Consider the following 22,589-nt stretch of genomic DNA (forward strand, 5'->3'; position numbering starts at 1 on the left):
TTTATAAATATACCGAGATATTATAAGAATACCAATGCAGAGTAAGGAACTTCATGTTTGTTTATTTAGACAATGTGCATAAATATAGCAACATTCTTGTTTCGCATTTATTTTATCAGTTAAATATCGATTTACCTGCTGTAAAGTTGTTATTTTTGAATCTCAGAATTAACTTAAAATGGGTCGCTCAAAAACCGTCTCTGGTGATGTAAGAAAAACTATTGTGGAGCATTACGAAAATGGTGTTAGGCAGAGTGACATTGCAAGAAGCTTACGGCTTCACAGGTCAATAGTATCCAGAGTTTGCAAAAAATTTCGCCTTACTGGAACAGTTGCACCGGCACCCATTCCTGGTAGACCCAGAAAAACAAATTTGAGGATGGATAGGCAAAGAAAATCCTTTTTTGTCTTCTTCCCAAATTTTGGCAAAATTCAAAGAGGGTGGAGGAGTAAACCTCAGTTCCAGTACCGTAAGGAGAAGATTACTTGATGCCAACTTACCTGCTTGTCGTCCCGCCAAAAAACCGTTACTCTCAAAGAAGAACGTCAAGGCTTGTTTTCACTTTGCCCAATCTCATGTCCACTGGTCTGTAGCTGATTGGAAGAAAGTCGTATTTAGTGATGAATCTAAATATAATTTATTCAGGAGTGATAAAGTGATGTACGTCAGACGCCCCAGTGAACAAAGATTAAACAAAAAGTACATTTGCCCCAGAGTTAAACATGGAGGGGGAAATATTCTTGTATGGAGATGTTTCTCGGCTTGTGGCATGGGACCCATAGTAAGAATAGTGGGCAAAATGGATCGTTTCATGTACAAAGACATTCTGCAAACACATTTAGTGCCATATATGGATGAAGCCATGCCAGTAACAGCCATATTTCAGCATGAACGATCCAAAACATGCTTCTCAATTTGTTAAGAGGTGGCTATCCAATGAAAAAATAAATGTAATGGTCTGTCCATCCCAATCTCCAGACCTAAACCCTATAGAGAATTTATGGCATTACAATGACACCAAAATCAGGCCCCTAACATGCTCTAATACAAATATTCTCTTTGAAATAGTGGAAGAGGCTTGAAAAGAAGTGAACAATGACTATATTATGAAATTAATTGAGTTCATGCCAAGACTATGTGCAGATGTTATAAAGGAGAAGTTGAAATTGATTTTAATTTAGTTGGGTTATATTTTTTTTAGAATCAAAACTATTTTCTGTTGCTATATTTTTGAATAATCAATTTGCATAAAACAATTTCGTGTTTTATTTATTATGATACAAAAAATATGATAATATGAAAATATAAACAGGCTCTAACTATTCTTGTAAATAATATATAACCCTTACTTATAAAATAGATATTAAAAGATATATAATAGGAAAGTTCAATGTTGCTATCTTTTTGCACAATACTGTATGTATGTACAAGTATATCGGAAACTTTTTAATGGTCAAACAGAAAGTTGCATTCAATATCTACTATACAACGATCCCTAAAAGTTTAGGATATAATATAGGACAACTAACTTACGTTTTGATTTCCAGAATAATCGGATTGTATACGACCCTAGTCCTGGTCGCCTCACGTATCCTTCGCGGTCTGTTCGCGGAACAAGTGGCCAAAATTATGTTCGAAGACCTGCCCAACGTCGACAGAGTCCTGCAACTCTGCCTGGACGTGTATCTCGTGCGAGAAGCGAAAGAATTCGCCCTGGAAGAAGATTTGTTCGCCAAATTGATATTCTTGTTCAGATCGCCTGAGACCATGATAAAGTGGACGAGGCCTAAAGAGGAACTGGACGACGACGAAGACCCGGAAGCTAATTGAGGAGGATAATTAAAAAAAGGTGACCTCACCCCCGAATTTACTGTATGATTTGAAACGGTTTTTATGGAATTCTATCGATGTTAGTTAAGTTTAAAACTTTAAACATTTGTTGGCCCTTGGTGGGTTTTAAAATATTTTAATTGCGGGAAATGTGTTTCATTGTAACGGTATTTGTACATTATAACATTTTCGAAACCACTTAAACTTATTCATAAGGTGCCACTGTAATATTAACTTTTTTCAGTTTTTTTTTTAAATTAAATTTGATATTTTATACAGGATTGAAAGACTAATGCAATTGGCCTGTTCACAAAAACACAAAATGAGGTGTTTCTGATTCTTTCAGGCATTAAACAAAATTTTTACATCACATTAGGTAAGCGATTTGCATTTATTGAGCTACTGTTTATATTCGTTAGGTCACTATGTTGGGCTTTTCTTCAAGGAAATTGTCTAGTCTGTTTTTGTCCCTCTGGTGGTGAGAAAGTATCTTGTTTCGCAGGATTTCACATTCATGTTTGGAGTATTTTGAAATGCCCTCTAGTTCTGTCTGTGCTTGTTAAGTTAAATATCTTTTTGGAGTGTCATCATAGTTGCATAGACGTTGATTTTGTAACTTTGTTCTCTTTGTCTTCTTTGTTTCAGCGCTCTGGTCGCTCTTCTTTGGACTTTTTCAAAGAGCTCTATGCCTTTGACCAAGTAAGGATTCCAGATTGTATTGTAGTACTTAAATTTTGGTTTGATAAATGTTATATACATTTTTCTTAATCCTTTTTTCACCATTTGAACTATATGTTTCCCATTTTAGTTAAACGGTTTTCTGACATATCAATCAACAAATCTCTTTGCTCGTTTACAGCTGATATGTCTGTATTGTTATCGTTCGTTGTAACCTATTGTTCATGTTATAAATAATTTGTGACTTACTTTTTTCTATATTTGCCGAATAGTGCATTTGTCGGTTGAGTTTCATAAGCCAGTCTCGCGTCCAAGGTTCTACAATTCGTATGTCAGTTAAAAATCTATCACTGGATTGCAGTAAATCTTCTTGTCAACTGCAAAGTATTAGTTTTCTAGTTTTTATCTATATTGGAAAGTTTTGTAGTGTTTCAGTAGTGTATACTGCTTGAAATTGGTTTTCCAGGACTTGAACTAACATACTTAGATCTGTGATGAGATTCCCAGTGTTTGGATCTTTTAGATGAATATCAGACAAGTGACTTGATAAAGTTCTGTTGATGTATTTATACAATTTTTTCTCCGCTTTATTCAGCGAGCCTTCTTCATACCGACTGCGTGTTTTTAGCTTTTTTGTCTGTAAATCTGCCTTAGATTTTGTTGCTTTGTATTTGTCCGAAAGATGTTTTCTTTGGTTAACCTCTTTAAAAATATTATCGTTTACTCATGGTTTTTTATAGAAGAGAGTGATGAGAAGTGTGATGTAATATGACGGTTGATAGTCTCATAGTTTGGTTTTTACTATTTTTCCAGAGTGTATTTTTGCAATTTCATCTTTTATATACATCAAAGAATTCCTCTGCTGCTTGGCATGCTGTTGTTATACTGTGTGGTTTAGGATTCAAGGATTAAGTGGACTGTCTAGGATTTTACAATTAACTGCCTGGAAAAAATTTTAAGTTTTTTCCAGACAGTTAATAATCCCCTCTGAAAATTACAATCATTTTAATTTTGTAGCGATACACTTTGTCAATTGCATTAGTTTTTTGCTAAGAATAAGCTACTTTCTATACTTTTAGTCAAATATTTTCTACTTGCGTTGTTCATATATAAGTCTATGTCTCAAACTTATTTGTTAATTTTTATATACGTTCTTGTTATTTTTTTACATGTTTTATACGTACTATTCGTTTTTATAGTAAAGACCTAGTCATCCTGTTTTATTACTTTTATATTAGTAAGTTAAGCAAATTGAAACTTTGAAAACTAAAGTTAGGAAAAAACAAAATATAATATTGAAATTGGAAATAATCAATTGCTTTTTTAATTTATTTTGCGAAACATCTCTTTGTTTGTCCGCAGTTACCTTTGTTAAACTAATGCACATTTTTTTATTGTAAATAAATTTATTAATCACATAAGTACATGGAGTTTTAGTAAATCACAACAACAAAGTAAGAAAAAGTAAATAACAAAATATAGGTAAGTATCAATAAATAAATAATAGACGGACTTTGATTCAATAATACGTTGAGTATGCACATTAAATAAATAAAATATGGGTTTGACTTAATAAATCCTAAGGCAGAAAAAAAATATTTTACTTGGAACTTAATTTTAAAGACTAAAATAAAAAAAAACATTGAAATACTTTAAAGAGAAACAATGAAACCTATAGACTTAATAATTATGTAAATAACCAACAAAAAAATCTAATATACGTATTCACTGCATTGGCGTCTTATTCGACTAAACCTTATCACATTTTACTTCTGAAAACGGAACCCTCCTGTGTTTCTTTCAAACCCTTTCCGAAATGTCTCTTACCGTCAACATACAGCATCGTTTCGTAGTAACTTTGGGGTACCACGGAAGGTACGAAATCCTGAGCCTCCAACGTGAAATGAAAAGCGTTCGTGGTGGACGTCAATCCCGAGAGTGGATTGTACACTTGAGCGAACACGACTGTTTGGATGAAATTCCTGTACGTGTACACGACTGTGGCGTGCATTTGTATGAGGGAATTCACGGCAATCGGATTTTTAAACTGGATATCGCTGATAACTCTGGTACGCGGACGCACTTTCGAAAACATGTAACCGGCGATCCAACTCAGTTCCGTCGCCTGGCGCATGATGAACCCACCGAAAACGGTGTTATGGAAGTTTCTGTCTTCCGGCTGACCTAAGATCACGTTAGACACCTTCGTGTCGGACATCCAAACGCTGTTCGGGGGCAATATTCTGTTGGCCATACTGATATCGGAAGGATCCACCGTTGACACGTAAAGGTTGTGTAGAAGTTGTTGTTCCTCCTCCGTGGGGGCTTTCTTGGATAAGTGGGCGGAACCGATGGCCAATCGACGTTTCTTTCTCTCTTCGCCGCCTACTAAAATGATCTTCTCTCTCTCGTTGGCTGGCTCGATGGGGTTTACGATTGAGGCTGTGTTGTTAGAGCTGTCTCTCGCGGCCATTAAGAAGAGCGCTTTGGTCATTCGTTGCCATTTGCCGTCGTCGAATTGCTCCAGCCAAACGACCACTTCCAGGGTGGATCTGCTTACCCAACTCACGTGGCCGGATATTTTTATGTCCTTGTTGGGCTGAAAGCAAATTGACAGTAAATTTATGAGGTTTTAAAAAATAAGAACAAGCAAAAAAAAGTGAACGTATCTAAAATATCTACAGAAATGAAATTTCATCGTTCTTGGCTTTCACTCTCTAAACTCTGTTCTGGATTGCGACTTCTATCAGAGAAATAAATTGATAAAGACAAACACCAATGATGGAACTCTAAGCGAATTATGTTATTAATATTATGGATTTATTATGTTAGCATTTTCAGACCGTTATATTTATATGGCGATATTGAAAATAGGCTTTGCTAAATGTAAAACATGGTAAAGATAATTTTCTTCAACGTCCATCTATATTGATACAAAGATAGTCATCAGCAGATTGTCTATACTTGTAATTCATTATTTTTGGATTTTCATTGACAGTTCGTAAACATTTGACAAGGAACCACTTCACTTTTTCGCCTGGAGCGTTAATTGTTGTCGAAGCGATCAAATTTTTCCATCTAATATAATACTGTCGAAATCACTTAAAAAATGTACGATATAAAAGTCCCTGAAGTAGGCCGTTATACCATTATATAACTTTACACCCTAAATACACATTAATAATACATGAACAAAGAATCCACACAACATAATATTATAAGAAATGAATTTTACACTATATCATAATTTTCACAGGCGGATCAAATACAAATTCACACATCAGCTCATCCTTTTTCTGAAGACATTTTTCACAAAGTTGTCACATAAATTTTTATACTCACAGATAAGCTTCATACTATTTAAGTTGTACAATTACTCTGATAAAATTATCATCTCCATACTCTGTTTGTAATTGTTATGTGATTTGAAATAAAGAGATTATTATTATTACTCGTTTAGCACGAGCAACTTCTTCCTGTTGCTCGACAAGTTGAAAACGGTGTATAATGATATTTTTGAAGTTTGACCGCATGGTCAGGATTTCTTCGTGTATCTAAATTCTATTCACTTTATTTTTCAATATTCGGTAAAAGCAAAATATAATAAAGTTCCTTGTCGATCTCTGATCTACAAGTTTTGACTTCCACTTCAATTAACTAAGAAGCATATTTGGACTTTCTCACCAGTTGAATTGAATACCGATAAATATGAACCTTTTAAGTGAAACATTATATTAAATTAAGGCAATAGAAATATATCATATAAAATGTTCTATAAGGTTGTCGATTCAAAACTATTTATGACTGGGACTGAATGAAGAGTCTGAAAAAAAAGATCGTGTTAAATTAAATACCTAACCTCAGTATTTCCTCACGAATTTACCTTCCGTTTCTTTCAAACCAGTTACGAAATGTCTTTTTCCATCAATAAACAACATACTTTCGTAGTAACTCTGAGGAGTAACCGAAGGCACCGTTTCGGGTGCTTCCAGAGTCAAATAAAAGGCGTTTGTGGTGGAAGTCAATCCAGATAGCGGATTATACACCTGCGCGAACACGATAATCTGCATGAATTGTTTTTGGGTGTAGACTAAAGTGGCGTGCATTTGAATAAGCGAATTGACGGCTACGGGTTGTTTAAACTGTACGTCGCTTAGAACTCGGGTTCTAGGTCGGAACTTGCAGTGCATATATCCGGTTATCCACGCTAATTCGATGGCTTGTCTCATCATAAATCCACCGAACACCGCGTTATGCATATTCCGATTTTCCGGTTGCGCCAAGATCGCGTTCGACACTTTGGTTATGTTCATCCAAACGCTGTTCGTCGGTAGAACCCTCTTCGACATGCTTATGTCTTTTGGGTCCGTTGTAGAGACATAAAGGTCGTGGAGTATCTGCTGTTCTTCTTGGTTCGGTGGTTTTTTCGATAAATGACTTGAACCGAGTTCCATTCGGTGTTTTTTACGCTCCTCGCCACCTACCAGTATGGTTTTTTCCCTCTCGTTCGCTGGTTCGAACTGATTCACGAAAGACGCTTTAGGGTTTACCGGATCTCTAGCGGCAAGTAGGAATACCGCTCGAGTGATCCGCTGCCATTTACCACCGTCAATTTGTTCGAGCCAAACCACCACTTCTAGTGTCGACTTGCTTACCCAACTTACATGACCGGATATTTTTATGTCTTGATTCATCTATAAAAGAGAATTTTAATATTACGACTTTTTTGTTTATTTTACTGAGCAGCACTCACTGTTCTAAAAGATTCTTTTATATGAAACAATAGGAATTATTATTATAATATTATTGTTAATGCAAGGCCCAACCCTGCATACAGAGCATGTCAGGAAAAATGTTTAATGTTTAATTAAGAAAACATTAAAATTACTAAACTTGATCATGATTTTCTTAATCAGTTGTAATGTAAATCATTTCCAAATATTACTTTTATTACACAAATAGGCCCATTTAGAAGACTTAACTACATCTGGATGTGCATTTTTATGTTTTATGTTTTGGGGTCTGACTTTAACGTAAACACATCACTTTTCATTCAGTAATTTGGCTAGAATTATTTATATTTCAAACATCATTTCTATGTAAACCAGTAGGTACTCTCTTTAAGTAGGTATACCTTTAGTTGCAAAATAGTATTTTTTTTATTGAAATCCAAATTGTCACACAAAAGTGTGGCAATTTGTTCTCATTTGCTGTTTTTCCGATCATAAAGGTATAGTATATAGCTTTAAAAAGTTAAATGCCATGTGGGGTTTAAATTAAGTATGACACTGTAAATTTTATCTTAATTTTACATATGAATCAAACGAAAAACAAAAACTTACTTTGGGTGCGTATTCAGTAAATTCCACTCTATCCACTAGTACAGTCACCAAGGTTTGAGGAAATATTCCGGCTGGAACATCAGGCAGCACTATATGTTTTCTTGCCACAATTACTGAAATTCAAAACATTCAATAAATTTATCTGGATTTCCTCATACAATTTACCAGAAAAAATATCCATGTCTTCCATCAACCTTCCTAACCTCACAGAGCCCAGAAAAGTGGTATATTTTTCTTGCAAAGATAAATTGGTAGACAAAGGTATAATAGCAGCAATATAACTATCTTGCATTGATCTTTTTGGAAGTGCATCGGGAGATTTGGGTAAATACTTTGCTAGGTGAGCCCTATCGTGGGAAAATGGTTTGTATGGGTGATTTACACCCATCTCTGTGGCCAACTGTAGTTTTACTAAAATCAGAATATTAACACTATTTATTACACTGTAACCTCAAACAGTAACATTCCCATAAATTAATACTGAAAAATTTGGTTTGTTCAAATGTAAATTTAAAAACTATTAAGGTTCAGGTCTGAGTACAGGAACAACGAATCATTTAATAGATTGAACAAAACTGATCCAGAATGGCATTTCTCAACGACAGTGTATCTTGGATGCACACCAAATCAAAGAATGAACTACTGCACACAATATGCTTGACATATAGAAACAGCTTGGGAGACATTTATGCTAGTATTACTGTGACTCTAATACTTACAATCTTTTAATGTAACCTTAATGTCATTTGATGAGGCTGCAGTAGATTCTCCTCTTGTTCCAGGTAAAATCCCATTCTTGTCAGCTTTAGATAACTGGAAGAGAGTAAGGGGTAATCCATCATGTAAAAGACTCATCTTTCTCGCTGATATGGCTTGCTTAAATACTGTTGCATTGCATTTACTAAAAATTCGCAATATAATCCTTAATGGGCACAAAGGTCAAGTGAAAATTATAAATAATAAGTCATTAGTTTCTAAAAGATTATATAAATACCGGGTGTTGTAAACTTATAAGGTATATTCAGTTAAGTACTTACTTAATACAGGTTAATAAAGGTTTTTTTGTTTTTAATAAAAGGGGAAGTGACATCTTATTAAAATAAGATACTGCTTTGTAATACTTTTATAATAATTGTAATGTTAATACACTGTTTTTTATTTTATATATGTATATAGGAGAAACTAGTAAATGTAAACATTCAAATCCTTTTTTTAACTTGACAAATCTGCGTGTCAAAGTCTAAAGTCTAAAAGTCAAATATACCTATATTAACTATTTATTTTTTTAAAAATTATGAATTTGTATCCATTTGTACTTACAAACAAATAGTAAACAATAATCAGCTGATACCTGATAGGTACCTAGTTCGTACCACCATCTCCCTTCCTCGTACAGAAGACATCTGTAGGTAAATAGGATTTTAGGAGTAATTTTAAATTTGCTGTAACTTCATTTAGGGAAGCAATTTTATACATGATAAATGGCTTTGGAAAATACCAATATGAGATTATAGAAAACCCCTGATTAAAATTTGATTTTACCGCTTTAATTTGGCCACGCCTTCATGACATTATGATTGGTTAAATTTGACCTATCATATTAGTTATAGCAGCTTATGTTTTAAATTGAGAGGGCGCTGCCATAAGAGTTTCTATCTGTTGCTATATTTAGACCATAGAATAACATACGAATTTTCGATTTAGCTGACGTATGTCACGTATGGTAAGCATAATATAGACCAGCGACCATATATGTATAAATATAAATATAAATAGTAATTTATACATATATGCCAGCGACAATTCCTTTAGAAATGATTGAGCTGACGTACGGGACACTGGAAAGGTATTCAGGCCGTTAGCAACCAAGTTTTGAAACTTAATAATTTGAGGAGGATGCTATTCACTGTATTGACTCCTCTATTGACTTATAGGGGTTCATAATTCGTTTATTACACCAAGAATAATGGAATTACTTCTGTATATAAGTTGTTTCTTTGTTGCTACTGGACTAATATATATATTTTTGCTAATTTGTCATCACGTCAGCCTAATTCTTTTTTTGTCCTTCTAAATAATAAGGATGGATATATCTGTCATCAGACAATAGAGCAACTCATGCAAGTAAGTACTCCCTATCACAAGTGTCATATAACAGCTGTTTTTGACATAAAAAATTCTAATGGAAAATGAAAATTCCAAGCCAAAAGTAATATCAGCTCAAGTGGAAGGAGGAAAAAACTTCAGGATAACTGAGAAGTGTATTATTGTTCATTATTAAAATAGTGAATAAAATTGCTTATCTCCTCGTTTTTTTTTCCTGCGGTTAAATGAATGATTGTTTGAGTTTTACACAAGCCTATTTTATTGGAAGTGTTTAAAAGAACTGATTTTGGAGAGAAAAAAAATGCAAAATGGATAGTGATTCCTGTAGAATAACCAATACTCCACTATACTCAGAAGAGGCTGATGATTTGAAATGGGTTCCCCTTACACTGACTTTGGTAGAATACCCGAAAGGTAATTAGTAGTGTTAGTGCATGACCATTTTTACAAACAAATCTATACAGTTAAACATTAAGTTTTCAAGTAACCAATTCAAACTAACCTTTGAATATTCCTCTTGATATAAGACATCTTTACTTTCTGAAACAGAAATACACTTTACATATCATTTCAAATTAAGATATGAAAAAAAGTGAACTAGAAGTACTCATAAAAAAGGTGGCATTAAAATCTATAAATTTCTTATCAGCCATAAAATGCTGTTCAAGATTACTTTGTTGGCATTGGCTATGATGCTTTGTAAAAAAATAATATAAAAAACACATTTTTATTATGATTAAAATATAGTCAATCAAAACTTGATAGGCACTAAACCTTTCCACTTTCCCTCAATAAATATTAATGCTTGTACTAAAAAACATCTTATAGGGTCAATGAGCCAGTGGTCGGACAATTTAGAGAAAACTAAATGTCAAAAATAGCTTTATTGTTACTTAACATCATCTGAAGCATTATATAAAACCTTAAAGATAGTTGACAACATAATCTTTTACAAAAATATAAAAATTTTAACAATTCTTACATACATAGAATATAGAACACACCCAAAGAAAGGGTAGTAAGAATTCACATTACGCTGCGCAAAACTCTTCACTGTCAAAAAATTGTATTTAAAAACTCGTCTACAGAATAAAATGCTTTAGCAAGCAAGAGTTAGTACACAAAAGAGGACTTAATCTGCTCACTTTTTGGGATAGGCAGAGGTAAAGAGAAGGTTGTTCGGAGATTGTAACCAGAGGAGGGGGAGGCCAAGCTGATGGCGATATTTTTTGTGGATAAGACAAACAGTCTCAGGCAATGTCAGGACAGAGTGTTTTAAAAATAATGGCCTACAGGGGCTACAAAAGGGAGCTGCACACATGTAGCGTATGGCTCTTTTTTGCAAAATAAATAGAGAGCTGAACAAATACTGAGAGCACACACCCCAAAACACAATACCGTATCTCAGATGAGACTCAATAAAAGCATGGTAGGCAATTTTGGCCACATCAAGTCCCAGAGAATGTGTTATTACTCTAATAGCATAACAGTTGGATGATAACTTCCCTAATAAAGAGGAGATATGATTTTCAAATTTTAATTGCTTATCAATCTCAAAAACGGACGTCGAAAACGAATTTTTCAGGATTTTCAAAGTGCTCTCATTCCCTTAGTTCTGCTCGGATCCTGTTATAACCCGGTGTTTTCGTAATCTAGGTGACCCAAATAAGACGCTGGTATACTTAGTTTGATTTCGACAAAAATCAATTTTTGGTGAAAAAATTCGATACGGGGGGGTATACCCGAAAAATGAAAAATTCCAAACTTTGAAGGCCGATATCTCGGCTTCTATGGGAGCTATCGGGAACATTCCAACGGTTTTGTCTTAGTTTCGTCGTACTGACTACCGGAGTTATAACAAAATTATATATGAGTTTACCGGACACCTAAAATTAACCTTAAAATATTTAAGAAAATGCATTTTTTGACATATGTATGGCACATTTAGCCCATTTTTTATATACATGAAGCTAAAGAACCTCATAAGTTAGTTATTAAGTTTTTAAACCTACCTTAAAACTGCCTTATTTTTATCTTTCACGCACAAAAACTGCAATGGGGAGCACAAACTGGTGGTCACTTAGCGCGCTTTTTTTTCTTTCAGGGAGACAACTTAAGAATATAAAAATTTCTAGAACCAAAGGCAAGGATTGGCAGAACTGAATTTTTAACTCATTGGCGTAACATTAAATAACATTTCAAGATAAATACGTTTTGTGCGACCACTGGGGTTTGTCCGACTACTGGCTAATTCACCCTACTCATAAAAAAGGTGGCATTAAAATCTAATGAACTTTGATAAAATTCTTATAAGCTATAAAATGCTTATTTTAATATATATTATTATGCTAATGCTGTTCGAGATTATAACATTTTTTATTGTGACTAAAATATAGTCAATCAAAACTTGATAGGGCACTAAACCTTATTTCCCTCAATAAATATTAATGCTTGTACTAAAAAACATCTTATATTAAATAATTACTTAGCTAGCCAAGAAGATTATATTCAATATCCTTTTTTAGGTGATATTATAGGAAAGTTCTTGGCTCTCATAAGCTTAGCCCCGTTTGGCATCGGTGCCGGATTTGTGGCTCTGATATTATTTAGAAGAGACCTACATACTGTAAGTATATAGTGAAACAAATATGATACTAATACACTAAATCTAATGTATGACGTAACTGTTGTCTTTTAGATAACATTTTTCTTGGGCACAATATGTTCAGAAGCACTCAATTATGTTCTTAAACACTTAATAGCCGAAAAAAGGCCGATCCATAGAGAAGATGTCCATGTCGAATATGGGATGCCTTCGTCACACTCTCAATTTGTATCATTTTTTGCCACATATATTATTTATTTCGTATTTATAAGGTACTTTTAACTAAATTTAATAACACTATATTAAATCTTTATCATTTTAGGTTGTATCATTTGAACAATAACACAATAATAGAGAATATTTCAAAGTTTTTGATAATTACATCGTCCATGGTGGTAGCAGTGCTAGTGTGTATCAGTAGGGTATATTTACAGTACCACACATTGTCTCAAGTTCTTTGGGGGATAATCGTAGGATTTTTATTTGCAACTTTTTGGTTTGCACTGACTTCACTAGTTTTTACCCCGTTGTACCCGCAGATTGTTACTTGGTAAGTTAAAAAAAAAGTTCTTTCTATACAAAATCAACTGAAATCTATTTTTCCATTTTTATAAAAATAGCTTCATAACCATGTATAAAAGATTTTGTACAACAACTACTACATAAAATAAAATTAGTTATAATAACTTCACTTCCTATGCATGCTTTCACAAATTATCCACCTTTTTGATTGGGGCAATATCTAGTTCAGTGCTTTTATTTGACTAATTTCTTTATAATTACAAGAGATATTTGTTGAAAGCTTGAAGGATTATTTGCATCTCCACCTTTGTATAAAGGAATAACACAAGCTTTTTTAAAACAAGAAGGGAAGGCACCTGTTAAAAATGAAGAATTACCGATTTTTTTAGGAGGATCTCAGAAATGCTAATGATAAGAGACACCACCCTCATACCGAACGTGTTATGGTTCGAATACACGAACACGCGACAAGAGGCGAGGGCCAGAAGTCGAAAACTGGTCAGCCTGAAGTCCCAATGACATTTGCTGGACCACAGTTTCAATTTCGCCCTGCCCCGGGGTGTCATTAGGTTTCTCAGAATCCTGCTTCCGTGGCGCAGAAAGATCTAAGTAACTGCGACGAGTAACTCGACTTGACTGAGAAAATTGAAACTATTCCATAATGTTAGGTTAGTGTGAATGTTATTTTTACGGTACCGCTTCTGTTTACTTGATTTCCCTTTGACAAGGTTTAACCGATAAAGAATATAGTATATGCCAGTTGTTAAATTGGAAATTATAATTTAAAATGAAGGCTGTGTTATTTTACGGTGGCAAAGAAAAGAACTTTTTAATGGGTAAACTTCCGGTACGTTAAGATTAAAAAAAAAGCTTCGATAGTAATTTATTTTTGACTATAAATTTAGTTCATAGACGTATAGTCTTAACCGCCGGTCGATTAATGCCTCCTCCCTGTCTTAGTGTGTTTCACAAAAAAAAAGACTACTAGATTAGGCTTATTAAATTTATCTTAGTAAATGTATAGGGTGTCCCATTTGTTTTTCATATAAAAAGAAGTTCAGAAAACCTCGTAAATTTAGACAAAACTATCACACTTCGTCGACTCGTATTTCTACTTATTGGAACTAACTAAACTTAATTAACCTCTGATAAGTCTAATAAATTCTTGCAGCAATTATAACCCTCCTGTAGACACCATACAGTACAAAGGTTAATTTTTCTTACAGTTTTAATCTAATGATCAAAACAAACAGGACATTCTGTATACGGGGAGTGTTACTAAACGCGTGTTAAAAATTGGTATAAAAATAGTCTTTTTCTTTTAAATAAGTTAATCCGTCATTATTATATGTATATTCTGATTTCTCAACAGCCGAGGTCAAAATTGGTATATCGTCTGTGAGCCTGCAATTTCTCCTAACTAAATTTTACCCAATTTTTCACAAGAGCCAAAACACTGATATTGTGTTAGTTTACTCTCTAAAAAATCAAAAGTTTTATTTCCAAAATAACTAAGTGAACCAAAAAATATTGGATGGCATTATAGACTACTTCTTCTACATTAAAAAATATTGTGCTTTTAATAACGAAACTTATAAATATCAGACCAATAAATGAGGGAGACTATCATAGAAGTGATGGACATCTCGTGGCAAAACACTTTTTAACTCTTGCAAGTGTTTAAATTTACTTGCAGGAATTTTACATTGTTGGGTATGCATCTTGGGATATTCCATTATTACCTCAAGACTTTTCGGCCTCACCGGCAAAGTTTGCCATTCACGATCAAAATCTGTTTTAATCTGAATTAGATTATCGTATTTTATGCACTTTATGTTAGTAATTTTAGGATCATCTGCAGATTTTCCTGGGAAGAATACTTTAAATGGCCTGCTAGCGAATAGTTTCTAAAAATACTAAAATCCAACTCGACCGCTTCGTAGGGTCTAGGATTACATCGTGCTTCTCTAGTAACCGACAAATAATCGCTAGGAAGATGAATTTCTCGATTTTGCAGTTTTCGTTCTATTGTAGAGTGGACTGAGTCACACTCCATGTAGGTATGTCCGGATTTCTGGTAAATGGTCACTCCAAATTTAATGGAAAAGTTTAAAAGAGCATTCGCCATTATGTTGTTTCTATTTTGATACGTACATCCGTCTGAATAAATAATGATGAGAACGTTTGTTAAAACACATTTTTTTTCTAAATAGTCCAACAAGCATGAAACAAAAGTAGACGCTTTCAACTCGCTGTTTTGGTCTTCAGAAAACCAATAGCCACATGCATCATGCGTTTTCATGTTATAAATAGTAAAATTATGGCAACATAATTTTGTCTTATAGTAAAGAGCATTGGCCTGCAAGTATGGAGATAATTTGACTGCTTGCAGATCCATTGAAATTAAGATACAATTATCTAAAAGTGCACGATTTTTCCTGCGAATATGCTCTTGATAGTCACCTTCTGCTAGATTTCCTTTCTCATAGGAGGTACAAACGTTACATTTATCTTTTTTTAAAGTATATATCGATAAATTTAATTCCTTAAATCTCCTCGTAAAGTATTTCCTGGTGACTGAAGTTCAAGTTTTGTTTTAAATACACTGGCTCCAAAAACAGCTTTTTTGATTTTTTTCTATTATAGTGAGAGGGTAGCTTAGGCAAGGAATTAAAAAACGTATCAACGTGCTATATATTTGAAGTGCTGCGTAAAGCAATTTCTCGCTTTTTAGTTATTTTACGGCCTTCATCCTGGTGCATGCCTGATTCACTACTGTTCACCCAGTCTTGGACTGTTTTGTATCCAAGAGCAAGGGTGTTTAGAAACATTGTGCGACATACCTGGAGCTTTTTATTGTCAACATTTAGGTAATACACAAAAGTCCCCTGTCGTCGTCTTGAGTTTTCTTGCGTTTTACGTTTCACGGAAATTTTTTCGACAGTTGAAGCAACGTAAACCTTTTTCTGATCCCACGACATTTCGCTCCAAAAGTAATTAAAAATTACTTCTCTCTGAGCTTCCGTAATTTGAAAACATTTTCTTACTTTTGACTTTCTACAGAAATTTGAATTACATCCACCTTTTAGTTTTCTTTCTCCTCTGTTTTTATTTTGCTGATATTTTCCATTCTCTTTTGAAAATCCGACGTATTTTTTACCTTGCACACGTAAATTTTTGTTTCTTTCTCTTATCCATTGACTTTGAACAGCTGTTATTCTGCTTTTCCTTTCTCCTGGTGCATCGAAGTTTTCTTGACCATCTGGATTTTCCGGTGCATCAGCATTCTCTATTTCGAAGTTCTGATTATTCTCCATATCAACGTCCGAGTCAACGTCTGTCTGGACGCCTAAGAGTGAAACGTTCTCAACGTCAACGTAAATAAACTTATTTTATTTTGTCTAACTTACCTTCATTATGTCTCCCAACAGTCTCAACTTCTTGGCAGATTTGTATTTCTGAGACTTCATGTTTATCTGATAGTAAACTCGCAGCAGAAACACTTTCATCAGATGTTGATGATATATCTGAAGGTACGTAATCGTCACCTGCGCATTGTCAGAACTGCAATTTGTGGCTTTAGAGAAATCACGACTGTTATCAGGCGGTTATAAAGCTCAAAGCAAAAGAACATTTTAACTATTGCAGAGGTACCTATCTTCCACAACCGGATCTGTGAATATGTCGGAATAACTGTTTTGCAGCACATCATCAGTTATTTGTGCGAAATCTTCATAATAAGGCCCGGAACTATTTAAAAGCATTTTATCGGTATCTAAAAAGTCATGAAAAATTTATTAAAGAGTTTATAGTAATTTTAATTATTTTCGAATATTTTTCTTAGATTGTTCCGATTTTTTTGCCGACAACTGTACTATTACCAAGCACAACGACACTACTTTGTGGGTTTTCCACTATATTTATTCCTTCAACTTCCATGGGCGCATCTCTAATTAAATTTATATTTCTTGCCAAATCCAGAACTTTCTTAGAACGACTCATTTTTTCCTAAAAAATAAAACATAAAATTACTCCTAACTACACACGAAGGCTATGCCCATCACTAACGCAAAACCTCCTATCTACATCAAAAAATATTTCAATTACTTTTGTATTTAAATTTTCCTAATATTGAAAGGAAAAACTTACCTATACAACTAATACTTCCTATTTTTATTAAAAAAACACCTTTGCACAAGTAACTATTATCACGAACTAGAAAAATGAAGCTCAAATCTGTCGACAACAAGTTCTTGCTCGAAAGCGTGGATAAACACTGAAGTTAGGAGAAATTGCGTTCAAAAAACGTGCCAATTCATTAGGAGATATTGCCACGAGGCAATTTTACGCGCGAAAAAATGTTTGACAGTCGAGAGAAATTGTGAGTTCATGCGCAGTAACGTAAAGACTGTTGGGTTGCCTAAAAGTCATTTTTGCTGAAAATGCTAGTTAGGAGATATTGCAGGCTCACGGACGATATACAATCCTTGGTTATACCTTCTTTACCAAAACTTATCTTCTCTTAACTGTCGACTATAACCATACAAATTTTTGATGAAATTTTTTACAGAGTTCTTCATTTAATTCCATTATTTTAGGATTTTTGTATAAAATATGCTGGTTGAAAAAAAATTTAAGGATGAGTAAAGTATGTACCAAAATATCTGTAACTAGAGAACTAAGACAGGATCATGAAATTTCATACTGAGGTTCTTCATTTAAATTAATTGGACCCCTATTGCAGGAAAATATACTGGAAGTGAAGAAATTATTATTAATTTAATTAATGTTGAATGAATAGTGAATGTGTGCTGCCTCGTACTCTTGGCCAATTTTCTTCTCTACTCCCCAAACAACTCTCCATCTAGAAACTCATACATCAAAGTTTTATTTAGAACTCGTATACGATAATTGAGTAACGATCAATTTCTCTTTTTCAGAAGAAGAATTAATTCTTGACCTTCCACGATCCTTTTGATCATTGATAACAGAAGAACCCCTCTTGTATATTTCAGATCCTTTTCAGCAGTAGATAGATACTCAAAATAATCACTAAACTCGACATCTTGAATTGAAGGAATGTTTACATAACTTACTCAGTAGCTGAATAGATGGACCTTTTTGGAATATTATGCCATAAATTCTTAGAAATCTGAATATACATTCATGATACCCTCTTTGTTACTATTTAAAATTACTTAAATAAAGTAAACAGTGTTTGTTAACTTAAAATTTTTAAACTAGAGGAGTCATACGAGTAAGAGATGCACTAATTGGCTAAAAATAAACAGTAATAATACATTTCAACAATAATGAATAATACTTTACCTGTATACTGCCCATTTGTGTTTTCTTTGTTTTGGTATTAATAATTTGTTGATATGCGATGCTTTTATTTTGTAAAACCTAACCTACTCGATTAGTGTTTCTCTAGCATATATTTGAAAAATAATCAATCAATCTTGTTAGACCTTTCTTGAGAGGCTATTACGCACAAATATTAATAAAATAATAGTTGTCGTCTATTTATACTAATTTATAAGGTTAATTAAGCTGGTTTTACTTGAGTGAAATGTTTGAATAAGTTGATATTCTTACCTCTCGATTCAATCTTACGTAGGTGGTTCTTCAGCTACTTAAGAATTCGATAGTGCTTAGAACTTTTTTTCAATGAATTAACAGTGGAAATCTTCGAATAAAATTTAGTATACAATAATATTCTACTGTAAAAAGTACTTTTCCTTGTCAATACCACTGGTAAAACAAGCTTAATACAAACTTCATAACCCTTTATTGTTTCCGATCTCTTTATAATATGATTATTTACAAAGCTAGCACAGTTGGCCGTGAATAAACCTTAAATAATAATAATTGTTAGTTCATATACTCTTTTAACAGATTAAAACAATGTCGTAGTAAATTACGTCTTGTTTAAGCTAATATTAAATTAGTGGTTAAGCTAGACTTACTTACTTTCGGACAGCAATGCGGTAACAGTGTCAGGTACCGCTGCAATAGGTTTTAGGCGTAATAAAAACGTTTGTATAATGTATAATTTTTTTAATGTTAATAAAGTAAGGGATTTTGGTACTATATCTTCAGTTTTATTTGGGTTGGTTAAGGCGTTGAGGTAACAGTAGGTAAGTTATCATCTTGATTAGTTTTCCATAGAATCTATGTTCGTCTACGGAAAAACTGCTTGGAATCGAGGCCAACTTATTTTTTATAGCAGATTCTCATCTCAGGAAATTTATTACGAAGATACAAATAATTATGTCAAATGCTTGGAATAAATTGAGAAATATCTTTGAAAAGAAATAAAGTAAGCATGTTATGCTAAAATGGTTTGAAATACATTAAATACTTCCATAATAACATTGAAAAAGACACGTAAGGTCTGGAATAATATATACAATATAATATTTAATATATACAATAAGTAATGTATGCAGAAAATGACTGAGATTACTTGCGAAAAAGAACTGCCAATAAGGCAAAAATAATACCAACTACATTTACGAAATAAATCATATTTTTTTCTGAATTCACCATTTTTCATGGTATACTTTACTAGGTTCAGAATCTGTTAATCGAATATACTTAATGAAAGATTATCTAATGTTAGTAACAAATAGTAGATCTTTTACTTTAAATGGAAGGATACATCCATTGCATCTTCCACTAAAAGAGGATCAATTTACGGTTTATAGAGCCTCTAATTTTATCTTTCTCTTTAACGAATTATTATGGAATTAAAATTTCAACTGTGTAGAAGAAGTGATGGATTATGGCTCAGAGATTTCTGGAAAACTTGAATTGAAATGAATAAGATATTGTCGTTTGTTCTGTCTGCCAGAAGAAGATAACAAATGATTTCATCTAAGCAGGGAACCTCTAACAGTGACACGTATTTCTGATTTTTGACTTCTTCAGGGCAAAAAATCAGAGAAAAAAAATGGTAATATTTGACTTGAAGTAATAATGTAAGAAATCACATGTTATGACTTATTACCTTAACTGTCTGGAAGGAATAAAGGAGTTGCCCCAATTCAAATTGGGGAGCATATGAAAATAAACAACTACATGGTCTCTTAAAGAGATAATTTAGTCATTAAATCTAGGATGTTTAAATTGAAAATCTTTATTGCGATACATATGCACGAAACCAACAGAAACACATAAAAAGTGGCTAAACTACTTCATTCTTCATTTTTTTTATCGCTCTCGGTATTAGACTTGCTTAGGCCTATAGAACTACTAGTTTCAGTAATAAATGGACACGCAACAGTCGATGACGCAGAAATATCCATTTTCGATTTCTCGTCGCCGGTCAGGTCCTGTTTCGAATCGTAGTCTTCCTCTCCCGGAATGTAAAAGAAGATCTAAAGTGACGAAAAAAAAAACGTTAAAACCGTATTGAATTTTTAATGTAAAATCTATATAGACTCAACCGCTTCTCTTCTTTTTTGCTCTTCCCTCTCGGCGGTGCACTCGGCTTTCTCTCTAATCAATTGTTGCGTGTTGGGTCTTTTTGAACGTTTCAGAAACCGCTTTATATCCGCGCCGTCTTGTTTCAACTCCGGCAACGTTAATTCAATCAATTTTGTAGACTTATTCGAACTAGTCGAGGACATCTTGTCCAGGTCGAACGTTTGGATCTCCTGGTCTTCCTCGTCATCCGATGTCCCGTACGTTTGACTTTCTGTTTTTGTCGCCTCGACTGCAAGAATAAATAATAAACGTACTTTTCACGATGAACCGTTTTATAATAAACTCACAAACTGCGTCTGTTCGAGAACTCGCTTCGGATTTTTGCGAGTGTCGGTCTTCTACACTAGTACCGGGCTTATTTGTCGCTATAAATTTCAATTGCGAGCTGGATTCTTCTTCGCCCATCCCATTTTTTCTGATGTGGGGAGGGCGAATTTACACCATAAATTTTGACAGTGATTAGAAGGTTAATTAAACGTTCATTGTTTTGACGCTTCGACGGTACAGTTCGGAACTTATGGATTATTATTGATGGTTATTTTATCAAAAACATTCTGACGTCTAGAATGTACAACAAAAAAAAACACATTATCAAGAGTTGGTAGGTCTGGTTAGTGGGAGGGCAAGAGTGATTATTGGTAAGAATATGTTATTTTAAAGCATCGCACTTCAAAGACCCGTACTGTGTTATACAGGGTGTTGCACTGCCAGGCAGGAGAGGATTAACTATTGACTCCCCTAAATATTATAGAAAAAAAATGTAGAAAAATAAAGTATTAGTTAAAAGCATCAAAATCTACCATCAACAAAATAACTTTAATTATTTGCATTAAGCATTAAAGCAGACTTTTCACTCATGTATAATTTGTTGCTTAATGCAGACTGGTTGTCAGTCTTGCAGTCTTCTGACGTTGACAGTGCTTGCAAGGAATTTTACAAAAGACTTGATTCAGCTTATGCTGCTTCAGCACCTTTAAAACAACGAAGACGACAGCGATTTCCAGTATGGTTTTCAAAACAAATTATTTCTAATATCTTTAAGAAGGAAAAAGCATATCGTGATTATAGATCCTCACCAACTGAATTTAATTTTTCCAGATCCAACAGGCTTCGTCAGACAGTAAAATCTCAAGCCCGTGAGGCCTATAACTCATTTGTGACCCAAGCCGAGGAGAACATTGTCACTGATCCCTCATCGTTTTGGTCTTTTGTTAGAGCTAAGAAAGGTCACTCTTCACTTCATGTCATATTTTTAACCTTATTTTGAAAACTGGCAAATTTCCAGGCGTCTGGAAATGTGCTAAAGTAATACCAATTCACAAAAAAGACGATAAAAACAGAATTGTTTATAACAGAATTCTTCCCCAAGTTCAATCACTACTCTCTATAGATCAGCACGGTTTTATTCCTAAAAGGTCGTGCATCACTAACCTCTGTAATGTGACTCATTTTATTTCTTCAGCCCTCGATAGAAAAAGTCAGGTTGATGTGGTGTATACTGATTTCAGTAAGGCTTTCGATCAGATAAATCATAGCATTCTGCTGGAAAAAATTGAACAAGCAATTCAACTTCTCAGAAAAGCTAATTTCGTTGCTTTCGTCATACCTTATTGACCATCTACAGTTTGTTGAGGTGGAAGGTTGCAGATCTAATACCTTTTTTTCAACTTCTGGAGTCCCACAGGGATCCAATGTCGGCCCACTTCTCTTTATCTTTTATATTAATGATCTTATAGAATTGATTTCTTGCCTTAGATTAGCTTATGCTGATGATCTGAAAATATTCTGGTGTATCAATAGTATCTTGGACTGCTTGTTCTTACAGAGTAACTTGGACCTAATTAGGGGGTGGTGCAGTCGAAATCAGTTATGTCTTAATATCTCGAAATGCTGTGTGATCTCCTTTTACCGAACCAAGGATTCTGTTTTGTTTAATTACAATATAGACAATCAAATCCTCTGTAGAAGTACTTCTATTAAAGATCTAGGGGTTGTATTCGACGATAGGCTCACA

The 22,589-nt window shown here is 33.8% G+C and overlaps 4 protein-coding genes across 18 annotated transcripts in view; 2 read left to right on the plus strand and 2 right to left on the minus strand.

Annotated features, from left to right (window-relative positions):
• The window catches only part of LOC126745978 (piezo-type mechanosensitive ion channel component), a 49,881-nt gene extending 45,948 nt beyond the window's left edge, over positions 1-3,933 (plus strand). For all 8 annotated transcript variants that reach the window (XM_050454041.1, XM_050454039.1, XM_050454042.1 and 5 more), the window contains one exon: positions 1,549-3,933. In XM_050454041.1, coding sequence (XP_050309998.1) covers positions 1,549-1,831 — 283 coding nt within the window. In that variant the 3' untranslated portion in view covers positions 1,832-3,933. The remainder of the gene's footprint in view (positions 1-1,548) is intronic.
• Positions 3,896-12,039, minus strand: LOC126745980 (acyl-coenzyme A thioesterase 10, mitochondrial-like). Of its 7 annotated transcripts, none has more exons than XM_050454051.1 (6): positions 11,970-12,039; positions 8,571-8,752; positions 8,017-8,262; positions 7,852-7,964; positions 6,393-7,203; positions 4,821-5,108 (listed from the first exon to the last, which is right to left on the minus strand). In XM_050454051.1, the coding sequence occupies exons 2-6, from the start codon at positions 8,704-8,706 to the stop codon at positions 4,960-4,962; spliced, it is 1,455 nt and encodes a 484-aa protein (XP_050310008.1). In that variant the 5' UTR covers positions 8,707-8,752; positions 11,970-12,039; the 3' UTR covers positions 4,821-4,959. The 7 variants fall into 7 exon arrangements, with proteins under 7 accessions (XP_050310009.1, XP_050310008.1, XP_050310006.1 ...); XM_050454049.1 differs by lacking the exon at positions 11,970-12,039 and adding an exon at positions 10,460-10,508; XM_050454054.1 differs by lacking the exon at positions 11,970-12,039 and adding an exon at positions 9,172-9,410 and having other exon boundaries at positions 8,571-8,664.
• On the plus strand, positions 9,631-19,177 carry LOC126745982 (dolichyldiphosphatase 1-like). Of its 2 annotated transcripts, XR_007663762.1 has the most exons (6): positions 9,631-10,371; positions 12,483-12,583; positions 12,656-12,834; positions 12,885-13,112; positions 13,474-13,752; positions 18,025-19,177. XR_007663762.1 is itself a non-coding variant. In XM_050454055.1 (5 exons), exons 1-5 carry the CDS (start codon positions 10,266-10,268, stop codon positions 13,601-13,603), a joined length of 744 nt encoding a protein of 247 aa, XP_050310012.1. In that variant the 5' UTR covers positions 9,632-10,265; the 3' UTR covers positions 13,604-19,177. The 2 variants fall into 2 exon arrangements, 1 of the variants encoding a protein (XP_050310012.1); XM_050454055.1 differs by having other exon boundaries at positions 9,632-10,371; positions 13,474-19,177.
• A 1,032-nt stretch (positions 19,178-20,209) lies between these two features.
• Positions 20,210-21,047, minus strand: LOC126745763 (uncharacterized). The gene is made up of 3 exons (XM_050453751.1): positions 20,863-21,047; positions 20,536-20,804; positions 20,210-20,466 (listed from the first exon to the last, which is right to left on the minus strand). The coding sequence occupies exons 1-3, from the start codon at positions 20,978-20,980 to the stop codon at positions 20,284-20,286; spliced, it is 570 nt and encodes a 189-aa protein (XP_050309708.1). The 5' UTR covers positions 20,981-21,047; the 3' UTR covers positions 20,210-20,283.
• Positions 21,048-22,589: the final 1,542 nt, after the last annotated feature.

The sequence above is a fragment of the Anthonomus grandis genome, chromosome 16 (assembly GCF_022605725.1).
Source record: "Anthonomus grandis grandis chromosome 16, icAntGran1.3, whole genome shotgun sequence".
Classification (NCBI taxonomy): Eukaryota; Metazoa; Arthropoda; class Insecta; order Coleoptera; family Curculionidae; genus Anthonomus; species Anthonomus grandis.

What these genes read in the sequence shown, in the direction of transcription:
- LOC126745980 (XM_050454048.1), bottom strand. Translation starts at nt 8,941, where the DNA reads ATGTCACTTCCCCTTTTATTAAAAACAAAAAAACCTTTATTAACCTGT. An exon ending in CCTTTATTAACCTGTATTAA is followed by an intron (nt 8,753 to 8,888) that starts GTAAGTACTTAA and finishes GCGAATTTTTAG; the next exon opens with TAAATGCAATGCAACAGTAT. An exon ending in TGGTTTGAAAGAAACGGAAG is followed by an intron (nt 5,109 to 6,392) that starts GTAAATTCGTGA and finishes ATTTGCTTTCAG; the next exon opens with CCCAACAAGGACATAAAAAT.
- LOC126745763 (XM_050453751.1), bottom strand. Translation starts at nt 20,980, where the DNA reads ATGGGCGAAGAAGAATCCAGCTCGCAATTGAAATTTATAGCGACAAAT. An exon ending in TTCTCGAACAGACGCAGTTT is followed by an intron (nt 20,805 to 20,862) that starts GTGAGTTTATTA and finishes TTATTCTTGCAG; the next exon opens with TCGAGGCGACAAAAACAGAA. An exon ending in AGCAAAAAAGAAGAGAAGCG is followed by an intron (nt 20,467 to 20,535) that starts GTTGAGTCTATA and finishes TCGTCACTTTAG; the next exon opens with ATCTTCTTTTACATTCCGGG.
- LOC126745982 (XM_050454055.1), top strand. Translation starts at nt 10,266, where the DNA reads ATGGATAGTGATTCCTGTAGAATAACCAATACTCCACTATACTCAGAA. An exon ending in TTTGGTAGAATACCCGAAAG is followed by an intron (nt 10,372 to 12,482) that starts GTAATTAGTAGT and finishes ATCCTTTTTTAG; the next exon opens with GTGATATTATAGGAAAGTTC. An exon ending in TACCCGCAGATTGTTACTTG is followed by an intron (nt 13,113 to 13,473) that starts GTAAGTTAAAAA and finishes CGATTTTTTTAG; the next exon opens with GAGGATCTCAGAAATGCTAA.